This window comes from Nycticebus coucang, chromosome 10 (genome assembly GCF_027406575.1).
Source record: "Nycticebus coucang isolate mNycCou1 chromosome 10, mNycCou1.pri, whole genome shotgun sequence".
In the NCBI taxonomy this organism is placed as follows: domain Eukaryota; kingdom Metazoa; phylum Chordata; class Mammalia; order Primates; family Lorisidae; genus Nycticebus; species Nycticebus coucang.
Window position 1 is genome coordinate 118,323,853 of NC_069789.1, and position 12,926 is coordinate 118,336,778.

Here is a 12,926-nt window from a genome sequence, read left to right on the forward strand (position 1 = left end):
GTTCAAACCCAGCCCCGGCCAAAAAACCACCAAAAAAAAAAAGAAACATTGCTAAGGCCTACATGTCCCTCTCAGTTATTGCAAACCAATAGAAATGTAAATCACACCATGATCAGACCTGCAGCTCTGAGAGCAAATGCCTACCATGCATACTGCAGGATAATTTAAAGCTTAATTTAACAATTTAGTATAATTTAATGTGGTGATGTATGTCTGTTTTCATTACTGATTATCTTGGGTGAAGTGCCATTAGTAGTTTATCATCAGTGGGAAAAGTGGTCTTTGGAGATTTTCCAACATTTTTTCTTTTTTTTTTCCAAACTTTTTTTTTTTTTTTTGTAGAGACAGAGTCTCACTGTACCGCCCTCAGGTAGAGTGCCGTGGCGTCACACGGCTCACAGCAACCTCTTAACTCTTGGGCTTACGCGATTCTCTTGCCTCAGCCTCCCGAGCAGCTGGGACTACAGGCGCCCACCACAACGCCCGGCTATTTTTTGGTTGCAGTTTGGCCGGGGCTGGGTTTGAACCCGCCACCCTCAGCATATGGGGCTGGCGCCCTACTCACTGAGCCACAGGCGCCACCCCCAAACATTTTTTTCTTGACAAGGTATGGGGTTGCACACATCAATGAATTCAACAAACAAGTATTTTTTTTTTGCAGTTTTTCTTTTTTTTTTGGCCAGGGCCAGGTTTGAACCCACCACCTCTGGTATATGGGGCTGGTGCCCTACCACTTTGAGCCACAGGCACCGCCCCTCAACAACTATTAAAAACATTTGGGCTTAGGCCAGGCACAATGGCTCAGGTTTATAATTCCAGCACTTGGGAGACCAAAGTGGGAAGATCAAATGAGGTCAGGAGTTCAAGACCAGCTTGGCCAACATAGCAAGACCTGTTGTCTGAAGTAAAAAAAAGGCTTAGTGCCCTTTGCTCAGTGGTTAGGGCACCGGCCACATACACTGGGGCTGGTGGGTTTGAACCTGGCCTGATAAAACAACGACAGGCTCGGTGCCGGTAGAACATTGCTTATGGCACCAGCCACATACACCAAGGGTAGTGGGTTAGAACCCGGCCCGGCCAGCTAAACAACAATAACATCTGCAACAAAAAATAGCCAGGCATTGTGGTGGGCGCCTGTAGTCCCAGCTACTTGGGAGGCTGAGACAAGAGAATTGCTTGAGCCCAAGTTTGAGGTTGCTGTGAGCTGTGACACTATGGCATTCTACTGAGAGCAACATAATGAGACTCGTCTCAAAAACAATAACAACAACGATGATAACGACAATGACAACTACAACAACAACAAAAAAAAATAGTTGGGCATTGTGGCAGGCACCTGTAGTCCCAGCTATTTGGGAGGCTGAGGCAAGAGAATTGCTTAAGTCCAAGAGTTTGAGGTTGCTGTGAGCCATGACGCCACAGCACTCTACCAAGGGCAACACAGTAAGACTGTCTCAAAAAAAAAAAAAAAGTAAAAGTAAAAAAAAAATCATCCGGTTGTGGTGGTGTGGCTACACACCTCTAGTCCCAGCTACACATTCTACAGACTTTATTTGTGGACATAAAAGATAATTCCTGTACTCAATGAGCTCATAGCAGGGTGGGGTGAGTAGTAAGTTGAGAATATAAGGAAATACTATATAATATTGTGTAGTATGTGCTTTCATAAATGTGATCCCAGATTTTGGTGGCAGAGGAAGAGAGAAAACCTTGGTGGGAACTAAAAAAAATTAAGATGTACAAAGAGGAATTGCACAAAATAACCTATTATAGTCTTCATTTCCATTTCCATAAACCTAAACTCTTAGCTTTTGGTGTTTTATTATTATGATTTTTTTTTTTTTTTGGTAGAGACAGAGTCTCACTTTATGGCCCTCGGTAGAGTGCCGTGGCCTCACACAGCTCACAGCAACCTCCAACTCCTGGGCTTAAGCTGGGACCACAGGTGCCCGCCACAACGCCTGGCTATTTTTTGGTTGCAGTTTGGCCGGGGCCGGGTTTGAACCCGTCACCCTCGGTATATGGGGCTGGCGCTTTACCGACTGAGCCACAGACGCCGCCCTATTATTATGATTTTTTTCATGCATGCATGTGGAATGACCTTAGTGTGTTTGAAGAAAACTTTTTGGGACAACTTAATTATTAACATATACCAACATTTTATTACAGTCATGAATGCAAAGGAAAAAGTCCCTTGTAGGCCAATTAAAAGATTCATTCTTGTAGGGACATTTTATAGGAGAGGAGAATTAGTATCTAATCATTAGAGACTGGATGTAGAAAGAGAAGATAGTCTGGTTAAAGGTCAGAATATGCTTGGCTGGCAGCCCAAGGTCAACTGGATGGGCCACTAGTTTCCCAGAACAAGTTTCATTCCATCAAAATTTAATTTCAGTGAGCTCTGATACGGCATTGCACTCTAGTCCTGGCAACAGTGACACCCTTGTCTTAAAAAATATATATATTTTTCAAGCATTTTATATGAAATTTTATCAAGAATGCTAATTTCCAGGGATTGTCCAGAGCTCAGTGGGTAGGGTGTCAGCCACATATATTGAGGCTGGCAGGTTGAAACCCGGTCTAGGGCCAGCTAAAGCAACAATGACAACTCCAACAAAAAAAAATAGCTGGGGGGCGGTGCCTGTGGCTCAGTTGGTGGGGCGCAGGCCCGATATACCGAGCGAGGGTGGCAGGTTCAAACCCGGCCCCAGCCAAACTGCAACCAAAAATAGCCAGGCGTTGTGGCGGGCGCCTTAGTCCCAGCTACTCGGGAGGCTGAGGCAAGAGAAGCTTAAGCCCAGGAGTTGGAGGTTGCTGTGAGCTGTGTGAGGCCACGGCACTCTACCGAGGGCCATAAAGTGAGACTCTGTCTCTACAAAAAAAAAAAATAATAATAATAATAAATAACAATAATAATAAAAAATAGCTGGGCATAGTGGCAGGTGCCTGTAGTCCCAGTTACTTGAGTGGCTGAGGCAAGAGAATCGTGTAAACCCAAGAGTCTGAGGTTGCTACGAGCTGTAACACTACAGCACTCTACCCAGGGTGACAGCTTGAGATTCCGTCTCAAAAAAAAATGCTAATTTCCATCCAGGCACAGAGCCTCATTCCTGTAATCTTTTTTTGTTGTTGAGACAGAGTCCCACCCTATGCCCTGAGCAGAGTGCAGTGGCGTCATAGCTCACTGCAACCTCAGACTTGGGCTGAGGGCATCCTGCTGCCTCAGCCTCCAGAAGCTGCTGGGATTACAGGTGCTTGCCACGTGCCTGGCTGGATTTTTCCTTTTTTTTTTTAGGAGTCGGGGTCTCGCTCTCGCTCAGACAAGTCTCCAACTCCTGAGCAATTCTCCCTCCTCAGCCTCCCACAGTGCTGGGATTACAAGCATGAGCCACCGCACCCGGCCACTCTAATCCTAAAACTTTGTGAGGCCCAAGAGGAGTGGGGGTCTTGAGCTCTGGAATTCCAGACCAGCCTGAGAAACAGTGAGACCATTTCTACTAAAAACAGAAAACTTGCCCAGCTGGCACCTGTAGTTCCAGCTACTTGGGAGGCTGAGGCAAGAGGATGGCTTAAGCCCAAGAGTTTGAGGTTGCTGTGAACTATGAGGCCATTGTACTCTAGCCAGGGTAACAGAGTGAGACTTTGCCTTAAGAAAAAAAACAATACAGGCTCAGCGCCTGTGCTCAGTGGTTAGGGTGCCAGCCACATACACTGGGGCTTTGATCCCACCCCCAGCCTGCTAAACAAGAAAATAATGGACAGCTCCTGTGGCTCAGTGAGTAGTTCCCATATATGGGAGGTGGTGGGTTAGAATACTCACCAAACTGCAATAAAAAAATAGCCAGGCGTTGTGGTGGGCACCTGTAGTCCCAGCTACTCTGAAGCTGAGGCAAGAGAATCGCCTAAGCCCAAGAGCAGGAGGTTGCTGTGAGCTGTGAGGCCACCGCACTCTAACAAGAGCAACATAGTTGAGACTCTGCCTCAAAAAACAAAAAAAGCAAGAAAGAGGGCAGCACCTGTGGCTCGGTGAGTAGGGCGCCGGCCCCATATGCTGAGGGTGGCGGGTTCAAACCCAGCCCCGGCCAAACTGCAACAAAAAATAGCCGGGTGTTGTGGCGGGCGCCTGTAGTCCCTGCTGCTCGGGAGGCTGAGGCAAGAGAATCGCGTAAGCCCAAGAGTTGGAGGCTGCTGTGAGCCGTGTGACGCCATGGCACTCTACCCGAGGGCGGTACAGTGAGATTCTGTCTCTACAAAAAAGAAAAAAAAGCAAGAAAGAAAAAAAAAAAAGAATGCTAATTTTCTCCCTGAAGGAGGTTGGAAATTACTGCCTCCAAAAGTTTGTGCCCCAAATCAGGTTTACGATATCTTTTTCTTTTATAGCAGCATCAATATACCAGGAAGTCATCTGTCGCCTTTTATATCTATACTTACCAGCCTTACAACGTTGGTTTCCTCTCTTTTCCTAGAATTTAAGTGGCTTCTGCCGTGTGTCAGGGTCTGAAGTAAGTTTGGAACCTTCTCTTTCCAGTCCCAGCCTAAATAACAAGTATTTCCTGACCTCCTTCCCTTTTCTTTTTTGGTTTTTGGCCGGGGCTAGGTTTGAACCCGCCACCTCCGGCACGTGGGACCGGCGTCCTACTCCTTGAGCCACAGGCGCCGCCCTCCTCCCCTTAACTCCCAGTTTCTCTCCCCTTGGGCATTATTGGCTATTTTCTCCAAAAAGATAGAATCTGTTCTATCGTTCATCACAGGGACTGGCACTGTATAAAGACTTAATAAGAGAGTTAAAGAAAGATATTTGGGTACAAATAAGACTGAACAATTTTGCAGGAAGCCATGGAATGCAAGCTCTGATTAAGAATCTTGCTGTTCTCCTTAAGGACAATCCTATGACTTTGAGACAATTACCTACTTAAACACCAAGCTTAAACGCACATCTATAAAATGGAAATATCAGCTCCCCTTAGGATGGTTGTTAGGGTCAAAGAATTTTGTTTGTACACGTCTTGTGAACGCTCCCACGCCGGGCATTTGAGAAGCCTTCCACGTGCCATGCTTCAGATTCTTTTTCTTTTTCGTAGAGACTGTCTCACTTATCACTTTCGGTAGAGTGCCGTGGCGTCACACACAGCGCACAGCAACCTCCAACTTTTGGGCTTAGGCAATTCTCTTGCCTCAGCCTCCCGAGTAGCTGGGAGTACAGACGCCCGCCACAACGCCCGGTTATTTTTTTGTTGCAATTTGGGCGGGGCCGGGTTTGAACCCGCCACCCACGGTATACGGAGCCGGGCCAGCGCCGCCCCACGCTCCAGATTCTTTAAACTGGCTTGAAGGCACCACCAAACCGGTCCCTCTCGCCTCCTGGGATGACGTCATCGACCAACCGAGTGCTCTAGTGATGTCACCTCCGGGCCTGACAGGCTTCCTAGCCTCTTCTGCAGAAATCTCCGCCTCCTCACACTTGGCCTTTAGCTTTCTTTCGGTTGTTCTTTTTCTCTCCGTTGTTGGAGTTCCTTCCATCTCATTCTCCCACCTAGAATTGTGGCTCTTCCTGTCTTCCTTCAAACTAGCGGTTTTCAGTTCTTCCAGTTTCCACGGCGGCGAATTCCTCAAAGTCATTTACCCTCTTAATTAATCGCCTGTCCGCCCAGCCGTTCCGGTCATTCTCTATTAATCTCATTACTCCTGCTCCGATTCTTTCGGCTATTTTCGCCTCCTGTCACCCACCCACGACACCGCCTCTAGGTCTTTCCGGACCAGTTCCTGTTTCTTTCCCCGCCTCCCACCGGCTTAGGCTATTTCCGGCTCCCCTGGGATTCTCATTCCTTCTCTAGCCCCACCCCCATTATCACCTTCGGTTCTTTCCGGGTCTCCCCAGCTTCCTCCGGTCCTCCGCTCAGCTCCTTTCGGCTTTTTCCGCCTGCCCTCGACTTTGCCCTCTCCCTTCGGCTCTTTCCGCCGACCTTCGGGCAATTGGTCTTTGCCCCTCTCTTCCACGTGACACGGCCTCCGCCTCCCAGTGCCCCCACCCACCTCACCCTTCCTCCCGCCTCAGCCTCCGGCTCGTCCGAGCTGAGCCGCCATTTTGTGTGAATTCCTGACTGCGGCGGGGCCGGGCATCCTGGGCACCTAGAGCAGGCAGACTGACAGTCGGCCTGTCTCCGCGGCCCGTTCCCTTTTCCCCTAAAATCCCTTTTTTTTAACTCCTCTTGCTCGCTCTCCTCTTCTCCCCTTACCCTTCGCTTGCTCCATTGCGCGCGGCCCGCGCTAATTACACCCAACCACCCACCAGTGTCCGTGCCTCCCGTCCCCGGGCCCGCGGGGGTGTGTGTGGGGGCTCTCGCCCCGATGAGGGCCCCGCGCCAGTGAGCGAGTGACCGCAGGGGCGGGTTGCAGAAACCAGGCGGCGAGCGGCCCGCCGAGGCCTAGGCCGCGCGGCCTACGCGGAGCTCCGCGCAGAGGTGATGCTTAAACCGAAAAAAATATATACCCAATTCCCATCAGGAGCCCTCTGAGCTGAAGTGTGCCCCTCCCGCCACGCCCAAGCAGTCCTTTTTCGTGCATTAACATCCCCTCCCCCCCCAAGGAACTATGGAGGCCGCGCCCGGGACACCCCCGCCGCCGCCATCAGAGTCGCCGCCGCCGCCTTCACCACCGCCGCCAACAACGCCTTCGCCTCCTCCGTGTTCCCCCGACGCCCGCCCGGCCACCCCGCACCTCCTCCACCACTGCCTCCCGCTCCCTGACGACAGGTCAGGCCCCCGGCCGGGCCGGGGCAGCGTCCCCGGGGGGAGGAAGAGGAGGAGGAGGAAGGGGGGCGGCCGCCATGTTGGGCCAGGCGGCGGAGGAGGAGGAAGGGCGGGGTCGGTGGGTGTCTCTCGATCGCTAGCTCGCTCTTTCTCGCCTGCTTTCTCTCCTGGCCTCATGCGTTTCCCCCCCCTCGCGGCGCTCGCCCGCTCTCCCTCGCTCTCGCTCTGTCTTTTTTGGGCGCCATGCTGAGGGGAAGGTGAGGAGGCGCCCCTCGGACCCCCCGCGCCCGCCTGCCCGCCCTGGGGAGGGGGCGCCGGGGGGGGGTTGCGGAGACCCACGGGGGTCCTGGCTGCCCCTGCTCCCGGAGCTGGTAGCGACGGGCCCGCTTGCCCGATGCCTGGCTTCGGGGAAGGGAATGGGGGAGGGGCTCCTGGACCCTTTTTTGGGGGGATCTCGAGCAGCAGCCCCTCTCTTAGGGGTTTGGAATTGGGGGGTTCTCCCAGCCCCCGGCAGTATCCTTTCTCCTGGGGGTGGCACACCCTGCCCTACTTGGATAGGTACTTGAGCTTTCTTAGGAGGCAGAAAGTAGGGATTCGTTCAGTCTTTCTCCATCCTTTTAATTGGGGGTTCCTTTGGTGGGTGCTCTATTGCTTTTTTTTCTTTGGCGGGAGATGTTTTCTAGCTGTTCCCTAGAGTGCAGAATGGTGTGTGTGGGGGGATGCATCACCAGCCCTTTTGATGAAAACTCCCTCTTTTTGGTGAGAAGACCCTTCTCTTTTTAAAGGGAAGAGCCTCCTTTCGCTTTTCGTAGGGAGGTGACGTGGGGAAGGGTTCTGAGCCGTTTTGGGGGGTGAGATTTAATTTCTCTGCCTTGGAGGGGAAAGGAAGTTGGTCCCGCTTTTACTCTTGGGGGTCCACCCTCTTTGGGGGTAAAATGAGACACCATCCTTTATGGGAGAGAAGAGATTTCCTTGTGCTTCAGCAGGGGACAATAAGGAGCGTCCCCCTTTCCCTTTTATTAAGTGCGAAATGGGCACCCCCCATAGCCGCCTTTGGCGGGCGATAATGGGACCAGGCCAGCGTCAAGACGAGGTTTGGGCCACTGCTTAAGCAGGAGTTAGGGTGCAGGGTTTGCCCCTCTTTTCCTGGTGGGGCAGAGGAAGAGGTGGCTGGGGAATGGGTTTGGAAATAGAAGGTGGGTTTCAGTCTGCAGGGAAGTGAGTCTTAAGGGAGTGGGGTGGGGAGGGGAAGAGAACGCGCTGGACAGATGGCTTCCGGTCCCATCCTGGGCTGGGGAGCCGCTGAGGACCCTCTTCCAGACCGCGGTCTCGGTCAGGGCCTCCCCGCCAGGTTCCACAGCCCCCTTGCCCCACTCCACCTCCCCTTTTCCCTTTCTCCTTCACAGACCATACTTTGCCTTTTAAAAGAAATGCCACCCACATTCAGAGACACAAGTGCAGCAGTTTGGTGAGCTTTTACAAAAAAATTTTTTTTTTTCTGTTTTGTTATAATTAAGTGTATCATCTTGGGAATCGCAGCCCGACTCCTGTTCAAGGAAATAAACAGATTAGGAAAGGTCTGTTCGCTAAGCCCACGTTGGGCTTCCGGGCCCCCTCTTGGGGGCTGGTGCATTACTCAAAGGTGCTTACACGCTTTATTCGACCTCTAAGGAGTTCTCTTATGTCAGAAGTGTATGTCTTACAATGGGTTGGGATGGTAAGTAGCCTCTTTTATTGAGTAATTCAATTATCTCCCTCTTTTTGTCCCTTTCCTGCCTGCCTGCCTCCGCCTTTAGACCAAAGTGATGCTTGAGAGAGTAAATTTATGTGTTCAAATCAGGATTCTAACCCTGTTGAGCCCTTTTAGACTTGCACATCCTTTCAATGTTTAATTTTTTTTAATTTAATGTACACAGTTTTCTCCAAAAAAAAAAAAAAAGTGTTACTGTAACATGACAAAAATCTATGTAAAAGGTCCATGTGTTTTCGAATCCTTGGCATCCAGCTTTCCATTTCAATCCATTGCTTTGTCTCCAGCCTTCATCTTTGAAGAAAGTGGATACTTGAAGTCCATTTGTAGGAGACAAAGTTACTGAATTTGATTTATGATACTTAAATTCAAGTTAATGGTCTATCTCCCCTTCCCTCCCCTACTTCAAAGATTGTGGTTCAAGTAGACTCAGTTTTATTATTTTACTTCAGTGTCTCTTATGGTGATGGACGTTAAAATTGAGCAAGTCATTTGTAAAGTACTGTTTAAGCACAAAATCTGTGAACTATGTCAAGCCCCAATATCTGCCTGTCTCCACTGCTTCTTTGTTCGAAAGCACATGCCTGACTGTGAAAAGTTGATGCAAACGTGTTACACGCCCAGTCATGTTGGAGAGAACGCCTCCTTCAACCCTCAATCCCCCTGTCCTACACATACAAGGAAAAAACAACAAAAATGACTTGCAGAACCCAACACTACTTCTGATGTGTTTTACAAGCATAAGTTCTTCCGTTAAAAGACAAAACATGCTGAAGTTACATGTTCCCACTTTTGGCCCCGATATACTTTGTTAGAGAACTCTTTTTAACACATAGCCCTAATCCCTTCCAAAAGACCATTTCCTTTTTTCTATTCTTACGAGGAGAAAAGTTCACTCACATGTAGATGAGGAAACAAACTGCAATTCACTAGGCCACTTATTTTGTTCTTCCTCATAATAAGTTCACAACTTAATTGTCAGAAAGTGGTGATCTTAGGTATGTAAAATCAGTTGTGGGAGGAAGACATCTCCAAATTGTGCAGCAAAAAACCCTGCAAAAAAATGTGTGAAGCACAAACTGAACACACATCACTTATTTGAAGTTTCCCATCCTTTGTAAAATTCCTTCTCCAGGAGCTAAGAGCAGAAACTGGATGACCAGATGACCCTTCCAAGTATTAAGGGCTACTAAGTTGCTTATTTAAATTTACTTTGAAATGTTAATGAATAGGATTAACTTTTGTAAGTGAAAATTTTAGCAGTCATTCATTGGATTTGAAAATACTTCCTCAAACATTTAAAGAACTTTCAGGCATAGCAACACAGGGTTTATTTTTTGTTTTCAAAGGAATGTCATTCAAGTTCAATAAGCCCCAGTAATTAAGTCAAAACTGTATTTTGGTAATCTTTGTTTTTGAAATGTCACAGTACTGCTTTTTTTATCCCCCCCCACCAGTATTAGTTAAAAATCAAATTAATGGATGTTGCAAAAAGAGAAAAGGGTGTCACTCAGAATCCCTGATTTAACAACAAATTATACACTCATAACCTTTTACATTTTTATTTTCTCTGGATAAGAGGTTTAATTTGAAAGAAGATCAAGATCTTGTAGAAACAAAAATCAGTTGTGACTATGAAAATATGGATGTTCTGGTCATAAAACTTTCAGTTTTTACTCCTCTCAAATTTGCTCTTGAAAGAAAAGAAAAAAAAATGTGATTCCCTAAAAGGGCTAATTCACAGTCTGTCCTATCTCCTAGATGGGGTTTTAATTTGTTCTGAAGGTTTAAAATTTTAATTCTTGATAACCCAGAATTTTCTTAAGTAAAGTTGGCTATTTTAGAAAGTCACTACTGTGGTTTTTCCTTAGCTAGGAAGGCTGATTACTAAGGGAAAATTGTTTTGTACCTGTGGAAGCAAAGGCTTTCCTGGCTGTTAACTGCCTGGCAAGTTAGAGATGAATGATTGGCTCCTGAAGTTTGTATGTTTCCATACAGTTGAATGTACAACTGGTTAGTGATTTACTTAATGCGTCCATCTCTGCTCTGTGCTCTTAGATATTTTACCTTCCTGATGGTAAAGAAATGGCAATCTCAGAGTTGCCTTACTTGTGTTAACGTTTTTATGGCAGTAGAGGCCCTAGAAACATGTCTTCATACAGGCCAGATTTAGTTGCAGAAAATACCTCTGGCAAAAATTGTTATTGTAACTTTTCCAAGTCTCTGTGGATAGCTTTAATGAAACAGTATTCTGGAGAACCTAATTTTGTTTTTTGTACCCTGTATCTGCTGGTGCCAGAGTGACTAGTTCTGACCTGAGTGACAGCAAATAGTAAGTGAAAGCTGAGTTGAGCAGAACACTTAGCCTAGACCTGGGCAACACAGCTATAGGAGAAAAAAAGAATGATGGTCCCTGAGATTTTTGGCATCTAGCCACTAGAGCAGTCTGTTCACTGGTGAAGGGAATGCCTTCCAAATAAATGGTTTGAGGCCACTTTCATAATTGAAACCTAAAAGGATGGAAAAGCCACCATTTTGGATGGCATGTAAAAGTTCATTGGGATAAGGTAAAAAGGAGATCATTTGGGGGCATCCAAACTTCATGGGCTCAGCTTTCCCAGTTTCTTAGCCAAGTCTTTTTGCTCTTGGTAGTTAAGGTAACTGCAATCTTGAAGTCATTGTGTCAGGTTTTTTTTTTTTATGGTGATTTAGTAATGATATGAAGTGAGATGGGCAGTTTTTTTTTTTTTTTTGTAGAGACAGAGTCTCACTGTACCGCCCTCGGGTAGAGTGCCGTGGCGTCACACGGCTCACAGCAACCTCTAACTCTTGGGCTTACATGTTTCTCTTGCCTCAGTCTCCCGAGCAGCTGGGATTACAGGCGCCCGCCACAACACCTGGCTATTTTTTTTGTTGCAGTTTGGCCGGGGCTGGGTTTGAACCCGCCACCCTCAGCATATGGGGCCGGCGCCCTACTCACTGAGCTGCAGGCGCCGCCCGAGATGGGCAGTTTTCTAATAAATTTCTGGTATGTCACCCATTAGTAGCTTGTGACAAAAAATGAAGACGTGACCTTTTGGTTGATGTTGGACTTTGTTGCATCCTGTTATTGGAATAATATTTTATCACAGAAAGCAAGATATTTGCTTCCCCTGGCCAAATTGCTTTAGATAGAGGATCTTGTATTTTTTTGCCATTTTGCATCTTTGTGATTTGGTGACTCAGTGCCCTGTTTTGTCAGGCAAGTGGTGGCATCTTTTTGAACATTGGAGGTGGTAACAGGATGTGAAGAAAGAGTGTGGGCTTTGGAGCCAGATAAAACTGTTTAGGCCCAGCTCCACCCCGGCAGTGTGCAGTAGGCACCAAAGATAATGTCCACTTCTCAGGGTCATTGTGGTCAGTAGGTACATTTGGGACACCCACATAATGTCTGGTATTCAGTGAATCTTCCTGCTTTCCTTATTGGAGAAACATTTTTTTTTTTTTTTGAGACAGAGTCTCAAGCTGTCACCCTGAATAGAGTGCCATGGCATCATAGCTCACAGCAAACTCCAACTCTTGGGCTCAAGTGATCCTCTTGCCTCAGTTTTTCTGTTTTTAGTAAAGACAGAGGTCTGGATTTTTGCTCAGGCTGGTCTTGGCCTCCCAGAGTACTGGGATTACAGGGGTGAGCCACCTCGCCCAGCCTGGAGAAAAATTCTAAATAGAACTTCAGCAGTCTGGTGTGTGTACAGAAGTAAGAATAACATCTGTGTTTTAGAAGGAAGTTAGTTTATCTTTTACCTTTTAGAGTTTTAGTCAGCTTATTTAATTGCCAGAAGCCAGTGGTAGTTGGAGCTGAATGGAAGACATCTTAAGGGATCTCTTACTTGCTGGATGGCCTCATTGTAGAATGTAGATGTTGAAATGTTCATGCTATATGGAGCTTATACTACCTGTATCTTGATGTATTCATCTTTCACAATTAGAATCTGAGTCAGTGCTACAGTATTGATAGGCCTCCTGGGAACTGGGAAGCAGGATCTCGAATCTCACACCACTGCCAACTAGTCACAACACCATAGGCAGGTCCTTTACCCAGCTCCAGTATTCTTTCAGCCCATTAACCTTGTTTTTTTTGAGACAGAGCCTCAAGCTGTTGTCCTGGGTAGAGTGCTGTGGCATCACAGCTCACAGCAACCTCCAACTGCTGGGCTTAAGCGATTCTCTTGCCTCAGCTTCCCTAGTAGCTGGGACTACAGGCGCCCGCCACAACACCCAGCTCTTTTTTGATTGCAGCCGTCATTGTTGTTTGGCGGGCCCAGGCTGGATTCGAACCCACCAGCTCAGGTATATGTGGCTGGTGCCTTAGCTGCTTGAGCCACAGGCAGCGAGCCCAGCCCATTAACCTTATAATCTGGCTGAGTCAGTTAAGGATTTGTTCATTC

General features: G+C 47.6%; 1 protein-coding gene across 1 annotated transcript in view; it reads left to right on the forward strand.

Annotated features, from left to right (window-relative positions):
* Positions 1-6,072: 6,072 nt before the first annotated feature.
* The window catches only part of ZC3H4 (zinc finger CCCH-type containing 4), a 51,768-nt gene continuing 44,914 nt past the window's right edge, over positions 6,073-12,926 (forward strand). The window contains 2 exon segments of the mRNA XM_053606782.1: positions 6,073-6,461; positions 6,587-6,752. Of these exon segments, the coding sequence (XP_053462757.1) occupies positions 6,592-6,752 (161 nt within the window). The 5' untranslated portion in view covers positions 6,073-6,461; positions 6,587-6,591.